The sequence below is a fragment of the Cnephaeus nilssonii genome (genome assembly GCF_951640355.1).
Source record: "Cnephaeus nilssonii genome assembly, chromosome: 15".
In the NCBI taxonomy this organism is placed as follows: Eukaryota; Metazoa; Chordata; class Mammalia; order Chiroptera; family Vespertilionidae; genus Cnephaeus; species Cnephaeus nilssonii.
The window spans coordinates 43,644,670-43,667,885 of NC_137086.1; the positions used below are offsets into that span (position 1 = coordinate 43,644,670).

At 38.6% G+C, this 23,216-nt stretch overlaps 1 protein-coding gene across 4 annotated transcripts in view; it reads right to left on the bottom strand.

The window, feature by feature from the left end:
- EXOC6B (exocyst complex component 6B) overlaps window positions 1–23,216 on the bottom strand; it is a 516,821-nt gene that overhangs the window by 219,947 nt on the left and 273,658 nt on the right. For all 4 annotated transcript variants that reach the window (XM_079791731.1, XM_079791730.1, XM_079791732.1 and 1 more), the window contains 2 exons: window positions 11,994–12,105; window positions 1,901–2,035 (listed from right to left, as the gene is read on the bottom strand). In XM_079791731.1, the coding sequence (XP_079647857.1) occupies window positions 1,901–2,035; window positions 11,994–12,105 (247 nt within the window). The remainder of the gene's footprint in view (window positions 1–1,900; window positions 2,036–11,993; window positions 12,106–23,216) is intronic.

Consider the following 23,216-nt stretch of genomic DNA (forward strand, 5'->3'; position numbering starts at 1 on the left):
GCAACGACCTTCTGGAATGACCAGTGGGCGAGGCCATGGGGCCTCGAGGCAGCTGGGGCTGTGAGGGCTGAGCCCCTAGAACAAATTTTGTGCATTGGGCCTCTAGTATGTATACTGTATATTGTGAAAGAATACCCACATCTAGTTAGTCAATACATTCATCTCCTCACATAGTTTTTTTTTAAAATGAAAATGTTTATATTTTATTCTCTTATCAAATTTTAGTTATACAATACAGTATTATCAACTATATTCACCACATTTTATAATAGCTCCTCAAATCTTATTCATCTTATAGCTGAAAGTTTGTACCCTTTTAACAACTTCTACTTCTCTCAGTCCCTGGCAACAACTTTTCTATTCTCTGTGTCTGTGAGTTTGACTTTTTTTAAAAAGATTCCACATATAAGTGATACCATGCGGTATTTTTCAGCCTCTGTCTGGCTTATTTTACTTAGCATAATGCCTCAAGATTCATCTATGTTGTCACAGTGGCAGGTTTTCCTTATTTTTCATGACTAAATAATATTTCTTTGTATACATATACCACATTTTCTTTACCCACTCATCTGTTGATGGACACTTAGGTTGTTTCCATGTCTTGGCTATCGCAAATAATTCTGCAATGAAAATGGAAGTATAGATATCTCTTGAAGATGTTTTTGATTTCTTTGAATATACACCCAGAAGTGAGATCGTGGGATATGATAGTTCTATTTTTAATTTCTTGAAAAATTTCCATACTGTTTTCCATAGTAGCTGTACCAGTTAACAGTCCCACCAACAGTATGCAAGGGTTTTCTCCACATGCCTGTCAGCATTTGTTATCTCTTTCTTTTTGATGACAACCATTCTAACAGGTGTGAGGTGTTATCTCATTGTTGTTTTCATTTGCATTTCTTTGATGACTAGTGATGTTGAACAGCTTTTGCAATTACCTGTTGGCCATTTCTATGTTTTCTTTAGAAAAATGTTTATTCAGTTCCTCTGCCCATATTTTAATTGGGTTGTTTGAATTTTTTTCGCTACTGAGTGGTAAAAGTACTTTATATATTTTGGATATTAACCCATTATCATATAAATGAATTACAAATATTTTCTCCCTTTCCATCAGTTGCTCTTTCATATTATTGATGATTTCCTTTACTATGCAGAAGCTTTTTAGCTTGATGGAGTCCCACTTGTCTATCTTTGCTTTTGTTGCTTTACTTTTGCTTTTGGTGTCAAATGGAAAATCACTGCTACAACCAATATCAAGGAGCTTTCTCCCTATGTTTTTTTCTCTAACTTTCCTAGTTTCAACCTTACATTCAAGTCTCTCTAATCTATTTTAAGCTGATTTTTGTGTATGGTGTAAGATAGGGGTCCAGTTTCATCCTTTTGCATGTGACTGTCCCATTTTGCCAACACCATTTCTTGAAATACTGTCCTTTCCCCATCTTAAGAGTTTTGGCTCCTTTGTTGAAAATTAATTGACCTTATATGCATGGGTTTAGTTCTGGGCTCTCTATTTTGTTCCATTGACCTGTGTGTCTATTTTTATGCCAATACTATACTGTTTTGATTACTACAGCTTTGTAATATAATTTGAAATTGGGAAGCATAATGCCTCCTGCTTTGTTCTTTCTCAAGATTGCTTTGGCAATTCAGGATCTTCTTCATTTTTTTTTCTTATTAAAAAAAAAGAGATGATAATTCCAACAATTTTTATCTTTCATAAAATGTAATAAGCAATGGGAATCAAATTTGATTTCTTCTCTTAAATCTACTCTCAAGGAAAGGTACCAATAAATATGAAAAAGGGATAAAAGGATAGCATACTGCTATGCAACCTGGAAGAAACAAAGCCATGCTAGGTAGAATAGCCCAGATGATGCCTGCCTGCTGCAGGGCCTCTCACCTTAAAAGTCGTGGTGCCATACAGCTTACTGGTATGGACTGTCTCTGGAAGCACGTTAGTAATATTGGTGATGAATTCTTCCAAGTACTTACAGGATTTCTCCAAGTGTGTTGTATTGATAATAATCTGGACAAGCTGGAAAATAGCAAGCACATGTATGAATCATTTGACTACTCACCCCAGGATGAATGGCTCAGTATGAATCTGCTGGTACAAGAAAAACAAAAGGCATGATAGCAGAAGCCATCTGCATTCTACAAAAGGCATTTTAAAGCAGGGGTACTACTTCATCTATGAAGCCTTCTCTGATTACCCAGAACATCTGTATTCCTCCTACTCTCTGTAGGAGCTCTTGTCACTCTATTTTAAACACATGTTTTCTTCTGTGTAAAAAAGACTAGACTAAGAGAAAAAAACTAATAGTGTTTAGCATAATGCCTAGCCTTAAGTAACAGCCAAATAAATTAAATAAACTCCACTAAAAGAATAAGAATAATTGAAATGGCAAGAAAAAGTTTCCAAATTAGGCATGATGAACAGAGAGATGTTGGACTAGATTGCAGTACATTAAATTATATTAGTCTATGGAAGAAAAAACATGGGCACTAAAGTCAGAGAAACCACGGGATTAACAATGTACAAATTCTTGATCTTGAGAACACTTCTTAACTTCTCTAAGCCTGTGTTTTTACCTGTAAAATGTTAATAATAACTTCTAACTCACAGAGTTATTGTGAAAATTTCATATTCTTTAGTTAATACTATTTCTCTTTTCTTATAGAAAAGAACCTTAGCCCTAACCGGTTTGGCTCAGTGGATAGAGCGTCGGCCTGCGGACTCAAGGGTGCCAGGTTCAATTCCAGTCAAGGGCATGTACCTTGGTTGTGAGCACATACCCAGTAGGGAGTGTGCAGGAGGCAGCTGATCGATGTTTCTCTCTCATCGATGTTTCTAACTCTCTATCCCTCTCCCTTATTTTCTGTAAAAAAATCAATAAAATATATATTTTTTTAAAAGAAAAGAACCTTAAAGGTGACAGTGCTGGTAAGATTAAAGTAATCTATTAATTACTTTGAGGGGAGAATAGGAAGAATAACTATTATTATCTACACAGAATTAAAGTTTGTAAAGCACTTCGCAATTCATGTTCTTACATTATCTTCCCAGGGAGCTACAAGAGTGGCACTCCGGCCAGGAGCGAGGACTTGCAAGCTCCCAGAGGACTTGCAGGCTCCAGGGTGGTCAGGAGTGAGGACTTGCAGGCTCCCGGGCAGCCAGAAGCGAAGACTTGCAGGCTCTGGGGCGGCTGGGAGCGAAGCCAGGGGAAGGAAGGCCTATTCTTGCACGAATCTTGGTGCAACGGGCCTCTACTTTTATTATAACAAAAATAAAATTATTTTCTCTAGATCATATAACTAAATGGAACTATGATTCAAATGAACTCATCTACATGACTTGCGACAGTGCCTTTGAGCAGAGCACAGCTGGCAGCCCTAGCCCTGGCATGCTGCAGGGTCAGTACAGTAGGCTGAAGTAAACTCTGGGTCTTCCACCAACTAGATACCTCCATGGTTTGATTCTACTCTATGCAAAAAAACAACAACAACAAAAAAAAAAACAGAACAAACAATAAAAAGGAGAAGTACCTACTACTTATTTCAACTATGAAAACTATTCATAGTCCCCAGAGTATAAAAGAAATTTAAAAAAATACAAAAAGAAATTAGAATGGAACCTTTTTGTGTGTCTCTTCTACATCTTTAACTTCTTTTTTTTTTTTTTTTGTAATCCTCACCGAAAGGTATTTTTTCCATTGATCTTTAGACAGAATGGAAAGAAGGGGGAGAGACGAGAGAGAGAGAAATATTGATGTGAGAGAGATACATAGATTGGTTGACCCTTGTACGCGCCCTGACCAGGGCCAGGGATGGAGCCTACAACCAAAGTATGTGCCATTGACCATAATAGAACCCAGGACCCTTCAGTCTATAGGCCAATACTCCAACCACCAAGCCAAACCAGCCAGGGCTACATCTTTAACTTTTCATTTTCGTAAGACTATTTTATGCTGGCAGGGTTGTGGAAAGTAGGGGGAGTATTGGTGTACCAGACAATAGATGAACTTGGTCCTTCTTTTAGTCTAGTGAGATAGTGAGCTGGGGCGAGAGTGGGTAGATGACACAAAGGGGAATTGGAACTAAAGATGAGAGGTATTAAACCATTTTACAGTCAAATGATATTTCTGTGAAATAGCAAACAAAAATATGAATAGGACTATAATCAGGTAGTACATCCTTACCTCCTCAACAGCACACAGCACATAGTTTTTTCTCAAAAGAAATCAATGTCAACTCATAATGACAATGCTTTAGTAATAGATTGAACTGAGAAAAAAGATACCTTCCACTCCCCTAAGGATAAGCTGGAAGAACTGAGAAAAACAGCTACTTTTTAACGTAATGACGAAGAGCAAAGACTCATAAATGCAGCTACAACAAAGATGAAAAGTTAGGGCAACATTGGAACTAGATCTCTATATTATTCCCCACAACTCATCAGCCAAGTTCATATTCATCATTGGGCCCGTTCCACTCATTCCATGGCTTGAATTTGGAGACTTCGAGTTTTAGACACAGATATGATCTCCTATAAAATTACCCCAAACATCAGCCTTTTTAGCTTTGGAGTGCTCTAGAAAAAACATACACCCAAGTAAGCAATTTGTCATCCTTTTCCTTTCATCATGTTTTTCCCTCTGAGAAGGACTAAAATAATTTTTAAAGATTTTAATAGTCTAAATTAATCATTCTTTTTCCTGAGTGGGAAAGTGACTATTGTCAAGGTTGTCTTGATGTGGAAGTCAGAAAAGTACGAGTTAATTTGGAGAACTGAAGAATTTCTATTTTAAAGTCAGCATTACCTATCAAGAACACATTCTACCTATCAAAAATAATCCTAATAATAAGGAGAAATCGTGTCATGTTATCGAAATAAAAAACAGTGGCAGTCAAAGAGAAAATTGTCCTGTTTTGCAGGATATTGTCAGTTAAAAAAAAAAAAAAAAGGAGGCGGCTTCACTGGGTACAGTAGTAATTTCCCAAGACTTTTTAAAGATCTGTCAACACAAAAGATCACCATGAATTACATCAATTGGCTGTCAGTCACTTCTGAAATGTTTCATTGCTAAGCATAGAATAGACTATTAAAACACTCTAGGATTACAGTAGATACCATGTCATTTTCAAAGGGAATATTGTCTGTTAATGAGGTCTAAGTGTCTCTTCTCCTGAATGACAGCTAACCAAAATCCTTACAAGGGCATTTATATTACGAATTTGAAGCCAGATGCTTTGGGATAATTTTTAACGTAAGGATGAAACGAATCAATTTCAGATATCAACTTCCATCAGAGTTTGAGCTCCTTTGGTATTTTTAACCCCTACTTCCCACTCTATTACAAAAATATATCACTGCAGCAATCTAAACTGTCCTTAACATTGTTCCAAGGATGTGGAACTAACAACAGATTAGATATTAGTTATGTCTTACATAAAGTAAAGTTCTATGAGAATTATCCAAAAAAATAAAAGACTATATTGGAAACAACCACCTCTTACAATTAAATGACCAAAGTCGCTTTGGTTAAAATCATTAAGAAGCAGAACAATTTTCTGTCTCTCCCAGTATCACAGAGAATCAAGTGAGCAAGGGCACAGAGTAGACTGTGGGAGTCACTTCTCCAACTCTGATGAAACACCCCAGGGCAGCCTGAACCACGATGACAGATAGATGGTCATATTCTTGACAAACTCCAGAAAAGAAAATGACTTCATCATCTTCAATAGTTCAAAACTAAGCACTAAATTCCAAGAACAACTTTCTGTCCCCAATTATAAACTACTTCTGGGGTGTTTACATCTACCTATATTAGAATTGATATTATCTTATTTCCCAAAGCAGAGAATTGGGAAATTCTCTCCAAAAGGATGAACTCAAAACCAGTAAATAGAAGTCACACTGCTCCCCACACCACCCGTGCTTCTCAACTGTTATATTTGCAAGAAGATAAAGAACTAAATAGCCGCCTTGATTCTCACACAAAAACATGATCCCTAAGACTTCAAGGAATTTTTATCTCCATTTCACCTCTGCAAGAGTACAAAAAGGAATGTTAACTGCTGATTTTATAACATCTCCAAGGAAAATACCTAAAATACTTGGAACTACTGGTTCCAAATTCAGTGGTCTAGTACAAAGCTTATATTTGACAAAATTTCAGTATAAAATATTTTAACATAATATTAGCAATATCATTGCTATTTAACCACAGGGGTTGGAGACAAATGGTGTGTGGGAGGTAAATAACAAAGGCTAGAGCCACGTGAGCATTCTAAATTATATTAAAAACAAAGGGTAAATGCAAAGCACTAGCCATTTATTCACGTATCCTGGGGCACTATTTTAATCATGAAAATATAAATAATATGAAATAATGACTAATAGAAACTCTGAATTTCTCTAATTTTACTCTAAGAACCTACCTACCCATTTTCTTTTGCTTTTCTTTCTTCTCTCTTTCATCAACTAAGAACTCCTATGTGCCAAGGAACATACAAAATTATACACAAAACAAAGTCCCTGACCTCATGGGCATTACAGTAAACATATATATACATAAACTCATAGTATAATGTCAGGCACTGGGAACAGAAGTGAGAATAAGAAGTTACATGGTGATGGCAGGTCTGACCTTTTTTGAGGGTGGTCAAGGAAGGCCTCCTTAAGGAAATATTTGAATAGGGACTTAAAGTGAAGATGAAATAGGTCTATTATCTATAATAAATAAGTTATTTTCAATCCAATTTTTACCTTAAACCTTTCTATCAATATATTCTCCACAAATAAGTAGGGTGTCCTTTGATTCATCTTAAAACTTTCTTTCAAACTTAACTAATTCTATGATATTCTGCACTTCATAAACTAGGAGTTATTTACTTTCTCTCTATAATATTATGGTTTTAAATTAGCATCATGAAAGAGCAAAAGTCCAGAAAAAGTATTATTTTCAAACTCATTTCAAATCTTATTTATTTATTTTTAATATATTTTTATTGATTTCAGAGAGGAAGGGAGAGGGAGAGAGAGATAGAAACATCAATCATAAGAGAGAATCACCAATCGGCTGTCTCCTGCATATCTCCTACTGGGGATTGAGCCCGCAACCTGGGCATGTGCCCTTTGACCAGAATCGAACCTGGGACCCTTCAGTCCACAAGCCAATGCTCTATCCACTGAGCCAAACAGGCTAGGGTTCAAATCTTATTTTGAAAAGAAAATATATTTCAAAACTTACCTCAAACCTTATTTCTAAACTACTTACTGGTTGTCTAGACTTAGGCAAAGTTATTATATTTTATCATCTTAAAATTAAAGTAATAACATCAATGTGAGACCAAAGAAGTAATAAATACATTATAATTAAATATAAATACTAATATAAATAACAAAGTATTGAGCATAATATACACCAAATTCCTGAAGGCTATTATTGATATGGACTTACTAATTATATCTCCAGTTAACTATAGCTTAAGAAAGTGTATAACCATGCTGGCCAGTCTCACTTTAATTCATATCCACTAGCCAAAGTGGGCAATTAATGCTACAAAATAATCACAAAATCAAGAGCAAATCAATTCTCTTTTCCATACACCCAGAGATTTCTTCTCTCTCCTTCAACCCCAACACTTACTTTCAGGTAAAGTAAAGGGAGGCCAGGGTGATGGGGCAGAGCAAACCTAACGGAGAGGGACACAGATGCTGGGGGAGGGAGGCGGGAATAAATTATGCAGGGCCCTGTAGCCATTGGAGGAAAGTTTTAGAAGTTTTTAGAGCCTACCACCAAAATATGTCCCCAACCACCACCATCTGCATCCACATTCTTTGATGCTCATATGTTACCAGAGGTGAAGTTTACACCACCTAAAGCCAATCCCTTTCATTGCACTAGATTCTAAACACTTTCCTACTCACATTACTCCAGAGAGTTCCCCCTTTCTCCTACATCAACTTTTGCTTTCTGTTGTACATTCTCATCAGAAATTACATGGTATTACTACTATTAAAAAAAACACACACTTTTGCTTAACCCACTTCCCCTACTGGCTACCACCTTATTTCTTTGCTTATCTATGTAAAAAAATTTCCTCAAAAAGTTGTCTTATACTTGCTATCTTCAATCTCTCTCTCACTCTTTAATTTAAATAAACACTTCATTTTAGGATAGTTTTATATTTACAAAATAGTTGCAAAGAATTCCCAAATACTCCACACCCAGTCACCCCTATTGTTAACATCTTACATTTACTATGCTACATTTGCCACAACTAAAGAAACCAACATTTGTACTTTACTATTAACTGAACAAGACACTTTATTCCAATTTTGTCTATTTTCCCCTAATGTTCTTTACCTTTTTCAGGATTCCATCTAAGTGCCCACATTACATTTAGTTGAAATGTCTCCTTAGCTCCTCTGGTCTGACAGTTTCTCAGACTTTCCTTGTTTTTAATAACCCTAACAGTTTTGAAGAATGCTAGAATGTCCTTCAATTTTGGCTTGTTTAATGTTTTTCTCTTGGTTAGACTGAGTTTTTAGAAGAAAGACCACAGAGGTGAAGTGCCTTCTCATCACATCATAACAACACAACTTATCACTGATGATGGTAACCTTGATCACCTGAGTGAGGTATTTTGCCATGTTTCTTTACTGTAAAGTAACTTGTTCCCTCCTCCCATAGTCTATTTTTAGGAAGTAACTAAACACAGTTTACACACAAGGGATAGGAAGCTAAGCTCCACATGTCACAAAACCATCTCTAATAAGAAATATTTCCACATTACTATGGACCTCATGTAAAAATCTCTATCATGTTATGATGAAATAATTAAGTCACTTTGAAGGGTAGTACATATAGTAAAAGTTAATACATTTAGGAGAAAAATAACCTGGACTTAAGCCTCATTTTTATCATTTTGCTAGCCATATGACCTTAGGCCTGTGGTTCTCAACCTTTCTAATGCTGTGACCCTTTAATACAGTTCCTCATGTTGTGGTGACCCCCGACCATAAAATTATTTTCGTTACTACTTCATAATTGTAATTTTGCTACTGTTAATGAATCGTAACGTAAATATCTGTGTTTTCTGATGGCCTTAGGCTCTACAGCAATGGTTCTCAACCTGTGGGTCGCGACCCACAGGTTGAGAACCGCTACCAGGGTCGCCTAAGACCATCGGAAAACACAGATATTTACGTTACAATTCATTAACAGTAGCAAAATTACAATTATGAAGTAGCAATGAAAATAATTTTATGGTTGGGTGTCACCACAACATGAGGAACTGTATTAAAGGGTCGCGGCATTAGAAAGGTTGAGAACCCCTGTTTTAGGCAATCTCCTTGAACTTTACTGATATATCCTATATAATAAAAGGTTAATATGCAAATTGTCCCCAAGGGCAGGAGTTCGCCCGATTGGGAGTTAGATGTGCACTGACCACCAGGGGCGGCATAGAACATGGTGGGCATTGGTGACACAGCACTGGCAAAGGGCAGCAGTGAAGGGACTGCCAACCTCGATGGGCCCCAATAAGAGCGGGACTGCGGTGGGATGGTGGAGCAGTTGAGCGGGCAGCACCAGACCAAGGTGAGTATGAGCGGGGGGGCCTCGATCGCCCCACCGGTTACCCCATAGATCGGCCCTGATCACCAGCCAGGCCTAGGGACCCTACCTGTGCACAAATTTTGTGCACCGGGCCTCTAGTCTTCTATAAAAAGGGAAATAACACATACCCAGACTGCTTCAGATGTTATTGTGCTAAATGAGATGGTATTTGTGAACAGACTTTGAAGAATACAAATTATTCCACAAATGTTGCCTATTATAATGACAATTCCAGGTGTGAATTCACTTTAGTTAACAACAATGCAAGACATAACATCTTCTCTTTCCAAAGGTAATATAGCTATTCCAGGATTTATTGGTTGGTGATGAAAAAAATCACCAGGTGTGTGTCTATACATGTACACACCACCATAACTTGCAAAATAAATGCCTGTGGATATTCATTCCTTCATTCATATGCAAAGATACTGAAAATGAAAGTATATTTGCCTAGCCCAGCTGGTGTGGCTCTGTGGTTGAGTGTCAACCTATGAACCAGGAGGTCACAGTACGATTCCTGGTCAGGGCACATGCCTGGATAGCGGGCTTGATTCCCAGTTAGGGGCATGCAGGAAGCAGCCGATCAATGATTCTCTCTCATAATTGATGTTGCTATCTCTTTCCCCACTCTGAAATCAATAAAAATATATTATTTTTTTAAAAGAAAGTATATTTGACTAAAGAAATATAATGACTTAGGAATAACTTTTAGCATTCATTTAGATAGTGCCAAGAATTTTCATTTACTTCTTTGATAAGCTCATACTGCTTCTTCCTATCATTATCTGATCTGAACAGTGCCCTTAACAATGGAATCAAGAAAACCAAAGAAGTAAAAATTTAGGTCTTTCTCTTAAGATGTCACAGTAAATCAATTTCATAGCCACAACTAAACTCAAGAGTCTTCTGAGGCCAAAGCTGTTTCTATCACACCATGTTCCTGCTATACTTCTTGTTTAAAATGATTTTTAAGAGACTGCTAAATCAAATGGCATAAAAAGAATCATATCAAGTTATAATGTAGAGATAGTTCACAAAATAAATAACAAACTTCTTGTCCTACTTGAGATTCAGAAAAGGAGAACAGCAAATCTAACAAAAGCAGGACTTTCTAAAATTCACTCCAAATTTCCTATTCTATAGTATGCCTGATTATGAGGTTAGCCTATTATCAGATACTCAAAAGCAATATTTAATTATGTCTATACCCAACAATAAAAAGGAAGCTCTGCAAAATGAAAAAACTATTCTAAATAATGTCATATGCGTCATTCAATTGTAAAATAAAATAAAAAGTTTGTTATAAGTAGAATTCCATCACTGCCTATATCTCACATTATAATATTTTTGTATCTTAGCACATCTACAGAAGTAAATGTTCACCTGGCTTCCAGCTGTCTTTACCTGTGGATCAATATCATTAACCATTTACTAACTTTCACTATAATCCCTGACAGTACATATATGAAAATGTTAATTTTTTTTTAGAGCAACTGCCTTTCTAACTACACTACCACTACAGGTAAAACAGATGGTCAACAGCCTTTTTCTTTCCCTGTGAAAACAAAAATTCCTCCAAGCACTCACTTTGGCACTATAAATTCCATAAAATGGCAGGTTGAGGCTCCCATGCAATCCTGGGTCCAAGAGAAAGGAAACTTCACATCTTTCTAAATTTTAGGACTTCATGCCAAAGCTCCAAATCTTCATTTTGCCAAGATCCTGTCCCCAACATATGTACAATATCCCTCCTCTCTTTGTGAGACTGCATAAGCTTCCACAGAAGTGTGATGAACGCCTTTCTCTCACATTTCCCCACCCAAATCCGCACTTACATGCTGATAGAGAGTAAAATACCATTCATATACATGAGGTATTTCACAAATTAAAGCTAAGTCTAATACTAACCAAGGACTATGAGTACCAATATCTGTGGCATCAATAATTTCTGCAGGCAAAATATGATCTCATCTTATATGTTGTATTTGGACGGCCACTCATTTGGATAGGATCCTAATATTAACTATATACTCCAACCAACAATTTTGTTTATATAATTAATGGCAAATAATACAAATTTAACCCAACATCTTCAGAAAGGAAAATCAATTAAGCTAGTGAAAACAATGAGAGAGAGAAAAAAAGTGACTTTCAAAAGCTAATAATGGACTTCTCCAGGATGACCAAAGAAAAACACAAGACAGTTACTTTGCACTTTCACCATTAGGGGTCCACCTGGAAGAGCATGATGAACCATATGGAAAGTTGTGATAAATTAAAAAAAAAAAAAAAGGAAGAAAGAAACCCCACAGCTTAGGACATCTGTTGACATATTGCCTTGGCTGCCTCCATTAAGAGCAGCTTTACCTCAGTTAGTCCAATATTCTTCCTTTTAATGACATTCTGCAGAGAGTTGCTTAGAGTCCTGGTCAGCAACAGGTTTGTAGATTTTCTAATCATGTCATCAACTTCAGTTGTGCTGAAAAAGAAGTGTCAATAGTTAGTCATACCAGGTAGCAGAATTATATTGCAAACAAATAGGTGGTGCTTATAATAATAGTAATAATAATAAATAAATAATGGCAGCAGCAAATAACATTTATTGTGTGCCAGAAATTATTCTAAGTACTTTAATGATTTAAAATTTACTTAATCTTCATAATAAACATGAAGTAGTTTTATTATTATCTCTACAGATGAGAAAATGAAGGCACAGAGGAATTAAGTAACTTGCTCAAGGTCACACAGTGAGTACAGAGAAAAAAAAGGGGGGTGGGTAGATTTCACACAGGCAGTCTAGCTCTAAAGGCCACAGCCTTTAAACACTATGCTGTACTCTCTCTCAGAATAAATAGTTCCCCGGGATGATTCCTCAGCCTAAAACTATTATTTCTCCTATACTTGCAAGTTCCTTCACAGATTAATATTTATAATTTTCCAACCTGATCTCTCAGTAAGACTTCTTACACAATTAGCTGATAAAGAGGATAGCTCTCCTCCTGTATTATCATCTCTATTTTGCTCTGGTTCCAAAATAAGTGTTTCAAGCCAGTAGTTTAATTCTGCATACGTGTTTTAAAATCCCACTTACTATTTCAAGGGCAATAAATAAAGACATTTTGTATTCAGTAAAGAAAACTAAACAAAGAAAATTATTCCAAAGCTATTTTTATATGCAAATTTTAAAAGAAAACAGTCTTGCAACCAACAGACTAAATCTGAAACCTATACATCCTTCATGAACCCCTGAAAACATTACCCAGGAATGCTTTCTGGAAAAGAAATCCTTTTGAGACAAACAGTTCTTCAATAACAAGGTTACTACTGTAATAATACTTGTTAATACACATCAAGAACTAACTGTAAGTAAAGATGTATGAACATTACTTTGTCAATAATTTATTGCTTGTGGACAATGGTCACAAATTGTATCTCATTGATTTCTCTTTCTGCAGAAGGAAATCAGAGGCTTATTACAGTTGAAATAAAAATCTTAAAATTCTAAATACATAATAGGCAAGCTACATTGTTATGCTATGTTGAAAAGAGAAAAATATTAGAAACAAATAAGACTAGAAAATGAAAAGCCATAATCAGTTAGGAAAAAAGATACACAAAAATATTTTTACAGGGTCCATATAAGGATATATTTAATTGACCAATACTTTCTGGCCCACTGCCACCCTTTCCAAAAATGATTACTGAATTGAAATACTTCATTCCACAAATATAAGGTACTAGGCATTGTGTTAGAATATTCAGGTCACAATGATGAACAAAATGGTCTTGTGGTTCAGCCTCCACATATTAAAGTCATAATTACAACATATTGATTGTAATATGAGCTATGAATACATACAGGCTGCTATAATCATGATTAACACAGGTGCCCAAAATAATCTGGTGACCATGTTATTAATCACTGTCATGGCATCCTGTGCTTATTACATCTCTATTATGCTTTAACAAGAACTAGCAGAAGTTCGACTTTTAGATGATGTACAAGATCAAGAAAGACTATCAACAAGAAACCTAGGTCCAAGCAAACAGCTATATTTTCCTTAAATGTCAACAAAGTGTAAAGTGTAAATGAACTAAACTGCAAACTGGAACAAGCCCTTGAAAGGTGAGCAAAGACTACCCGCCACTTTCATATCTCGGGCCAAAACCTAATCTGGGTACAGATAGAGGAGGAAGTAGGAGTCATAGGCTGACAGGTTTTGGTGGGATGGAGAGAAATCAGCCCAACCTTTAACAGTGTGGACTAATATTACAGATTGGAATCTTGAAAAGCCCCCAAACAAAAATAAACACACTGACCCAACAATTCTTTCCTATAAAAACTCAGTTACATAAGATATGGTGGAGGCAGTGCTAGAAATCAAAGAGAAATCTTGCAAATTTTGCAAGGGATTTAGGTTCCAGGCCTATACTGAAACCAATCCAAAGGAGAGCAAAAACTAACTAAAGCTGAAACCCAGCCCAGCTCAAATCCTGTTAAGATCACAGATAAGGCCCTGGATAGAAGCTTTGGGATTTTAGAGTTGGTCTTAGGAAGAAAAAGATTTCTGCAATGCCATTTAGAAACAGAAGTAATTGAAACTAATTAAAACTGAGACTCACATTCAGTTCACTCAAGTTATGATGAAATTTGAATGGTTTATCAAGCAGCTAGGAATCACAGAAGAAGAATATGGAAAGGAGACATACTTAAGGACGTATTAGAAAAATCATCTCCAATCCTGTTAAAAGATTTCAACCTGCAGATCTAAGAAACTCAGCTCACCCCAAACAGAATTCATGCAAATAAAACAACACATAGGAACACCACAAACTGTAAATTGCAAAGATAAAGAGAAAATTTTAAAGGCAACCAGAGAAAAAAGACAATAATTCGGAGAAAGAAACAACAATAAGAGTGACAACTTGTTTCTTTTTAGAAGCAATGAAAGTAGACAGTGGAATGACATCTTTAAAGTGTAGGGAAAGGGGGACCGTCAACCTAGTATTCTAGAGCTTGAAAAAATACGTTTTTAAAAACAAAGGTGAAAAAATTTAGACAAACAAAAGCTAAGAAATATGTAATAACAGAAGGTATACACTAAAAGAAATGCTAAAATAAATTCTTCACACTGAAGGAAAATAACATCAAAGGTAATCTAAATCTGCAGGAAAGAATTGGAAGGCCTAACAATGGAAAATATGTGGGTCAGTATAAAGAACTACCTTTTTCCTTGAATTTTAAAATGATATTAAATGTTCAAAGCACATTTTAGGGTTTAAAAACAGGTATATAAGTGAAGTATATGCCAACAATAACAAAAGAGGAAGAAAATACATTACATGATACTGTTGTGAGATTGTTATATATGAATTGATATATTATTTGAGGTAAATTGTAGTAAGTTAAGGATGTACACTATAATCCCGAGAAATCACACTAATAAACAATAAATAAATAAAACAAAATGTTATACTCAAATAAGCCAGTGGGGGAAATAAATCATAATACCAAAAACACTTAACCAAGAAGAAGGAAGTAAGTTAGGAAAAGGTGGTAAAAAATTAATGGGCCCTGGCTGGTGTGGCTCCATGGTTGAACATCAACCTATGAATCAGGAGGTCACAGTTTGATTCCAGGTCAGGGCACATGCTTAGGTTGCTGACTCCATCCCTAGTGGAGGGCATACAGGAGGCAACTGATCAATGATTCTCTCTCATCATTGATGTTTCTCTCTCTCTCTCTCCCTCTCCCTTCCTCTCTGAAATAATTTTTTTTTAAATTTAATTAATGGGACAAATAGAAAACAAAAGTAAGACAGCAGGCTTAAATCCTAGCATATCACTAAATGCATTAAGGTACTAGCATAAACATTCCAATTAGGCAGATTGAATTAAAAACCAATATCCAACTATTGTTGCTTGAAAATGACATATTTTAAACATACAGACACATGCCCAGATCTTATTTTCAAGATACAATCAGTACTAAAAGGAACTGTACTCCTTTGAAAAATTAGTGACATCGTGGATAAGAGAGGAAATGTCCCAAACATAATGGGAATGCATCAACAAGGCACAGAAGCCAGCATGAAGTGGCTCACACTAGATACACACACACACACACACACACACACACACACACACACACACACGAGACAATTTGAGCATCAAAATGAAAAAAGACAGTAAAAAATGAACAAACTAAATGAAGTAAGAAACCATGAGTCTGATCTAATGATAGATAGATGACTGATGGATGACGGTTATAAATAGATAGACAGCAAAGGGAGAAGGACTCCTTAATAAAGAATGCTAGTACAGGAGATCCAATATGGCGGCGTAGATAAACATCTGGGCTGCTGCTGTCCACAATTTCCAAAACTACAACTAAAAGACAGAACGTCTATCACCCAGAACCACGGAAAAGCTGGCTGAGCGGAACCTCTACAACTAGACCGAAAGAGACAGGCGCAATCAGGGCACAAACGCTGAAAAACTGAGGTACAGGGGAGCGCGCACGCGTTACGAGCTGGCAGCGGAGCCCAGCTGGAGGCAGGCGTTGCTTTCTTCAATCCGAAGAGAGACAAGCCCCCAATCTCTCTGAAATGAAGTTTCTGGGGAGAGACTGGGCTGTCTGCCATTGGGTCAGAGTGAGGGTGGCTTACTAGCAGAGCTGCGTGGAGGTAGAATTTTTGGCTGCGCTGGGGCACGAGACAGCAGGGACATGGTTGGAGGCGGCTCACTGCCAGCCATGGCTGTTTGCAACGCCCTAGCCTAGTGACGCCCTGAGACTCCGCCCCGCACAATCTACAAACACACCCAAGCTCCTAGCAGTGGCTTTTGCATATAAATGGCCTTCTCTATTGCAGTTTAAACTAGTAAACTTGCAACCAGGTACAGACAGCTCCAAGGCCTCCAAGCTCCAAGCAGGGAGGAGAGGATGGCAGCTGCAGGGTAGCCCCAGACAGCAGCTGAACTGCACCCCATTGGAAATCCAGAAGCCAATGCACCTAGTGGTCACTGACTACTAGATTTCAACTCCTCACATCCATAAGTGACACATTCGAAAGGCGGACTCAGTGAGCACCAAAGCCCCACTCAAACAAGCCCTGTACCACAAGCGTGTCTCCAGCACAGCAGTGCTTCCATTATAGAAACAGCAGGTCCTCACAGCCAATTAGCCTGGAGGTCAATTCCTCCCAGTGTACCAACAGCAATCAAGGCTTTTAACTACACCAAGACTTTCCACTCAGCCCACAAAGGGGTGTACCAAGAGCGACCACCTAGGGTGCTTGGGGAAGCTGAGCTACCGGCCCCTATAGGTCACTGACCACATAAAGCCACTCCATCAACACAGGGAGGCAGCCAAAATGCAGAAACACCGAAGTATGTTACGAATAGAAGAGATGGAGGAAAGTAAACTATTGGATGACTCAGTGTTCAGAACCACATTTATAAGGTTTCTCAAGAATCTTCTAAAAACCACTGATAAACTTGATGAGACCTTCAAGGACCTTAATGAGAATACCAAAAAAAATGGAAAAGGACCAGTCAGAAATTATGCATACACTGTCTGAAATAAAGAATATACAGAAACTCAACTGTAGATCACTGTACCCGAAGAGTCAAACCAAAGATCTGGAATATGAGGAAGCAAAAAACACCCAACCAGAGAGGCGGAAAGAAAGAATAATCCAAAAATGTGAGGATAGCGTAAGGAGCCTCTGGGACGGCTTTAAGCGTACCAACATCCGAATTTTTGGGGTGCCAGAAGAAGAGAGAGAGCAAGATACTGAAAACCTATTTGAAGAAATAATGACAGAAAACTTCCCCCACCTGGTGAAAGAAATAGACTTACAAGTTCAGGAAGCGCACAGAACCTTAAACAAGAGGAATCCAAAGAGGACCACACCAAGACACATCATAATTAAAATGCAAAGGGCAAAAGACAAAGAGAGAATCTTGAAAGCAGCAAGAGAAAAACAGTTAGTTACCTACAAGAGAGTACCCATACGACTGTCAGCTGATTTCTCAACAGAAATTATGCAGGCCAGATGGGAGTGGCAAGAAATATTTAAAGTGATGAACAGCAAGAACCTACAATCAAGATTACTCTACCCAGCAAAGCTATCATTCAGAATTGAAGGTCAGACGAAGAGCTTCACAGACAAGAAAAAGCTAAAGGAGTTCATCACCACCAAACCAGGATTACATGAAATGCTGAAGGGTATTCTTTAAGAAGAGGACAAAGAAGAAAAAAAAGGTAAAGGTAAAAATTATGAACAACAAAAAGACATCAAATACATACCTAACAACAAGTGAATCTAAAAATCAAGTGAATAAAAAATCTGAAGAACAGAATGGACTGGTGAATATAATAGAATCAGGGACATAGAAAGGGAGGGGACGGACAATTATCAGGGGGAAGGGGGTCTGAGGGGTGCAGGAAGAGATTGGACAAAAATCTTATACCTATGGATGAAGACAGTGGCGGGGGGCAAGGGCATGGGGTGGGGTGGGGAATCAGGTGGACGGGAGCTATGGGGGGCGGGGAGAGGAACACCTGTGATAATCTGAACAATAAAGATTTATTTAAAAAAAAAAGAATGCTAGTACATATACCAAATATTTAAAAATCATAAATTAGTAATTATTAAAGAAAAAATTGATTCAGGCAAGAATCATTAATGATATCATAAGGAGGAGAGAGGTGGGGGACATATGATAACAGAATAAATATACTGTCTCAAATTATTTCAACACAAACATTACTCATGACAAAAGGAAGAATGATAACTATACAGAGAAGACAGAAATCTTAACCAATTAATCAAAATTAACACAAACCATAAGGGTTTATAATACTACTAGAGGCCTGGTGCATGAAATTCGTACACCGGTGGGGGGGGGGGGGATGACCCTCAGCCCAGCCTGCATTCTCTCCAATCTGGGACCCCTTGGGGGACATCCTTCTCACAATCCGGGACTGCTGGCTCCTAACTATTCACCTGCCTGCCTGCATGATTGTCCCTAACGACTCTGCCTGCCAGGCTGATTGCCCCCTAACTGCTCCCCTGCTGGCCTGATTGATGCCTTACTGCTCCCCGCTGGCATGATTGTCCCCAACTGCCCTCCTCTGCCGGCCCGATCACCTCCAACTGCCCTCCCCTGCTGGCCGGATCGCTTCCAACTATCTTCCCCTGCGGGGCTAAGGGGACTGGGGGACTCTGGCTGGATGAGGCGGGGCTGAGGAAACTGGGGGACTGAGGCTGGATGAGGCTGGATGCTGTGGGGACTGGGTGAGGTGGGGCTGAGGGGAATGGGGGACTCCAGCTGGATGAGGCGGTGCTGAGGGGACTGGGGGACTGAGGCTAAATGAAGCGGGATGAGGGGACTGAGGGACTATAGCTGGATGAGGCAGGGATGAGGAGACGGGGGACTGAGGCTGGATGAGGCAGACCTGAGGGGACTGGGGGACTCCAGATGGATGAGACAGGACTGAGGGGCCTGGGCACCGCCATCTTGTGGCTGTGGGCACCACCATCTTGTGAGGGCATGATGGTCAATTAGCATATTCCCTCTTTATTAGATAAGATATTCACACTCATATATATGCACAGTGAAGAAGAGAAGAGAGAGAGAGAGAGAGAGAGATAGTGAAAAAGAGGAGGGAAGGATTAATAAACTAAATATGGAAAAATGTCAAATATTAGTAAATTTAGGTAAGAAGTACTCAGTTCATCATAACACTCTCAAAACTTTTCCTTGCCCAGCCAGCGTGGCTCAGTGGTTGAGTTTCGACCTATGGACCAGGAGGTCACGGTTCAATTCCCAGTCAGGGCACATGCCCAGGTTGTGGCTCAATCCCATCAGGGGCATGCAGGAGGCAGCCGATCAATGATTCTCTCTCATCATTGATGTTTCTATCTCTCTCTCCTGCTTCCTTCCTCTCTGAAATCAACAAAAATATATTTTAAAAAAAAACAACACTTTTCCTTAATGTTGAAAGTATTTGAAAATATGTTAAAAGTAAAGATTGCTAAGTAATAGGAGAGACAAATGCATACCATAGAAAAGAAATTACAGCTAAATTAATAGTGGGCAAAACAGACATTAAAACTATTCTAATTTTTAACACAGATAATGAGGGACATTTCATAAACTTAAAAGGATGAATACAAGATATAACAGTATTAACTGTGTCTGGACTTAAAAGCATATTCAATATATCTGAAGCAAAAGTGTGGAGGGTAGAAGTGGAAGAGAGCATAGAGGGAATAAGTGGTGATAGAAAATAAAATAAAAAGGAGAAAGATACACATCTAAAATAATAGGATACTTTTAACACTCCTCAGTGATTGACAGAAAAAGTAGACCAAAAACAGGAAAAACAGAAAATATTTACAATAGTATTAACAAATTTAATCTGTTATTTAGAAAATAATACACTCAATAACTGTAAATACACATTCTAATCACATGCATATGGAACACTTACAGTTTGATTTAAATTTACCATTGTGCTAGTTGTTTGGGGCTAGTTGTGTGTTTCATCTGTTCTGTATTCCTACTTAGCTTTTTTGTTGACTGCTTTTATTTGTTTTTTCAATGATTCCATTTTATCTGCATCACTGGCTTATTAGTTACTAGAGGCCCGGTGCACAAAATTAATGCACTTGAGGGGGGGGGAGGGTCCCTTAGCTCAGCCTGTGCCCTCTCGCAGTCCAGGAGCCCTCTGAGGATGTCCAACAGACAGTTTAGGCCCACTCCCCGCCGTCGGGAGCAGGCCTAAGTCACCAGGAGCAGGCCTAAGCCGGCAGTCATACTCCTTAGCTCTGCTGAGGAGACAGAAGATGCTCCCGCCACTGCCGCTGCACTCACCAGCTATGAGACCTGTTTCTGGCTGAGTGGCGTTCCCCCTGTGGGAGCAACTGACCACCAGGGGTAGCTCCTGCAGTGAGCGTCTGCCCCCTGGTGGTCAGTGCGTGTCATAGTGACCGGTCATTCCGCCATTTAGTCAATATGCATATTAGCCTTTTATTATATAGGATTAGTTTCACCTATTTTGAACATCTTATAACATATCCAATTTTTCTCTCATGTCTTTTGTCCTGTTCCTGGCACATATTTACTTTTACTAGACATTGTTACTAAATAAGTAGTTTTCTTCAAGGGCAATGAAAAATAGATGAGTGACATCAGCAAGATAGCAGAACAGGAGATCCCACGCTCGTATCCCATTAGCAAAAATAATTTGGCAGTCATACATGGACAAAGGTGCTTTGTGGAATTCTGGGATCTAGATAGAAGATTGTAACCGGGTGGAACCCAAAACCAAAGAGGGTTATTTTGAGAAAACAAGCCCATGCTCAGGTGGCATAGTTGTTACCCATAATAGTCCCAAGTACACACACACAGGAACAAACAATTCACTGTGAATTCAGCTAGAGCCTGTTTGGCCTTTCCAACAGTGCCATTTGCCTGCCAACCTCAGTCTCAGCTGTGGTCCATGACCCAACTCCAGCACCCACTAGACTAGCTACCAATCCTGCCTGTCCATGACTGCACAGAACACATGCCCATTCATGACCCAGAAGCAAGCCCTCCAATCTTGTTCTGATTGAAAAAACTAAAACAGCCCTGTAACTCGGCCCCAGGTCCACTCAACTACAGGCCAGGAGTACTCCTACCTGCCCAAAGACCTGCCAGACCACACACCCCTCATGTACATGGAGGTGGGACCATGGACCTTGATCTGACTGTGGATCTTAAAGTGGTTCTGAAATCTATAACCTCTAATCTATAGTCTGATACAATTCCTATCATTAAACTTGCATGTAATCACTTTTTTCCCCTGAATGCCCTTTACCTTTCATTTTCATGAATTTGCATATGATGTGTTTAAGTATTTTTCTTTGTTTTCTGTTATTATTTTCTTGTTTAAATAGATAGGAGACTATCTCTAGTTTGATGTCTTTTATTACTTTTAGAATACTCTCAGCCATTATCTTATAAAACATTTCTTCTTCCCAGTTTTATCCTCTCCTTCTGAGACTCCCAATTACACTGTCTGGAATTGGCCTACAGATATTGGATCTTTTATTTCTTTCATTATTTTTTTCTCTGGTGTGTGTCAGTTTGGGTAACTTCTATTTACCTATTTTCAAATTCACTGAATTCTTTTCTCAGCTATGTCAAACCTATTGATGAGCCCCTCAAAGGAATTTTTCATCTCTAAAACTGTTTCTTATGTCAAACATTTCAATTTAACTTTTTCCAATAATTTCCATCTGTCTGCTAAAAGTCCCTGTCTGTTCATACATGTGGTATTTTAAAGTCCCTAACTGATACTTCTCTAATTTGGGTCACCTCTGAGTCTGGTTCTCTTGATTTCATTGTCCCTTGACAATAAGTTGTTCATTGCTTTTTTGCATGTCTCACATTTTTTATTGAAAGTTGAATATCATAAATAAAACAGTAGAGGCTGAGGTAACAGTATTTATACTTGAAAATGACCTCCTCTCTCCTTCCATTGGGCCATTAGTATATGCAGGAGTTGAATTCAGTTTGGGTTTGGTTGTTGCTATGGTTACCCTCAGTGCCTTGCAGATTTCAAATTTTTCTAATACTAGCATGTGCCTATTGTGGGTGCTGGGATCCCAGAAGGTTTTTCATAAAGTTTCTGCATTATCCACAGCTTTCGACTACACCTGTTCTCGTTCTCTCTCTCTCTCTCTCTCTCTCTCTCTCTCTCTCTCTCTCTCTCTCTCTCTCTCTCTCTCTCTCTCTCTCTCTCTCTCTTTCTCCACCCTCCCTCCCCCTCTCCATTCTTGACCATCACCAATGGCAGATTACTGCCATTTGTTCTATAGTTCTTGCATGCTATTAGTAAAGATCAAAGGACTTTTTCTGCTGTCCTGGCCAGGCTCAGTCTTAGGTAGGTCCTCTATGCCTGGTGGAGCTCGCTCAACATCCCTGCCCTTCCTTGCAGTGGCAGCCAAACTTGGCTTTGTCTCCGTGGTTAATATAGTACAGTTTTGTGCTCTCTCCCACTGGTAGATGACTAACGGCATTTGGTATAAGATCTTGTCTTCTGCCATTCTCCCAGGGGTGAAATAGCTTTTTTTTACTTCAAGCCTCCCTGTAGTAATGTGCCTGGCAGAGAGACAGATGCTTCCCTGCCCCAATCTTACCAGTGCTATAACATTTTTGATCAGTATGAGTGAAGTGCCCAAAGCAGGGGAGTGGGACTCAATGCCTTTTTCACAGCAGTGGCTGGTCCCCTTCTCTGTGCCTGTAAGATCATAGATGATTCTCTCTGCTCTCATAGCCAGCTCCAATCTTTCTTGTGAGCATGCAGGGAAAGTCCACTGCAAATAACATCCTCTCTAATAAAAGGGTAATATGCAAATTAACCATCACTCTGCTACATAAGCCATACCCACCAGCCAAGCCACGCCCACCAGCCAATCAGGGCGAGTATGCAAATTAACCCCAGCCAAGATGGCTACCATTGGGTTTCCCCGGCAACAGAAGAAGCCAAGCTTTCCACACACACTGGCGGGCCCAGGCCTCCACTCAAGGATA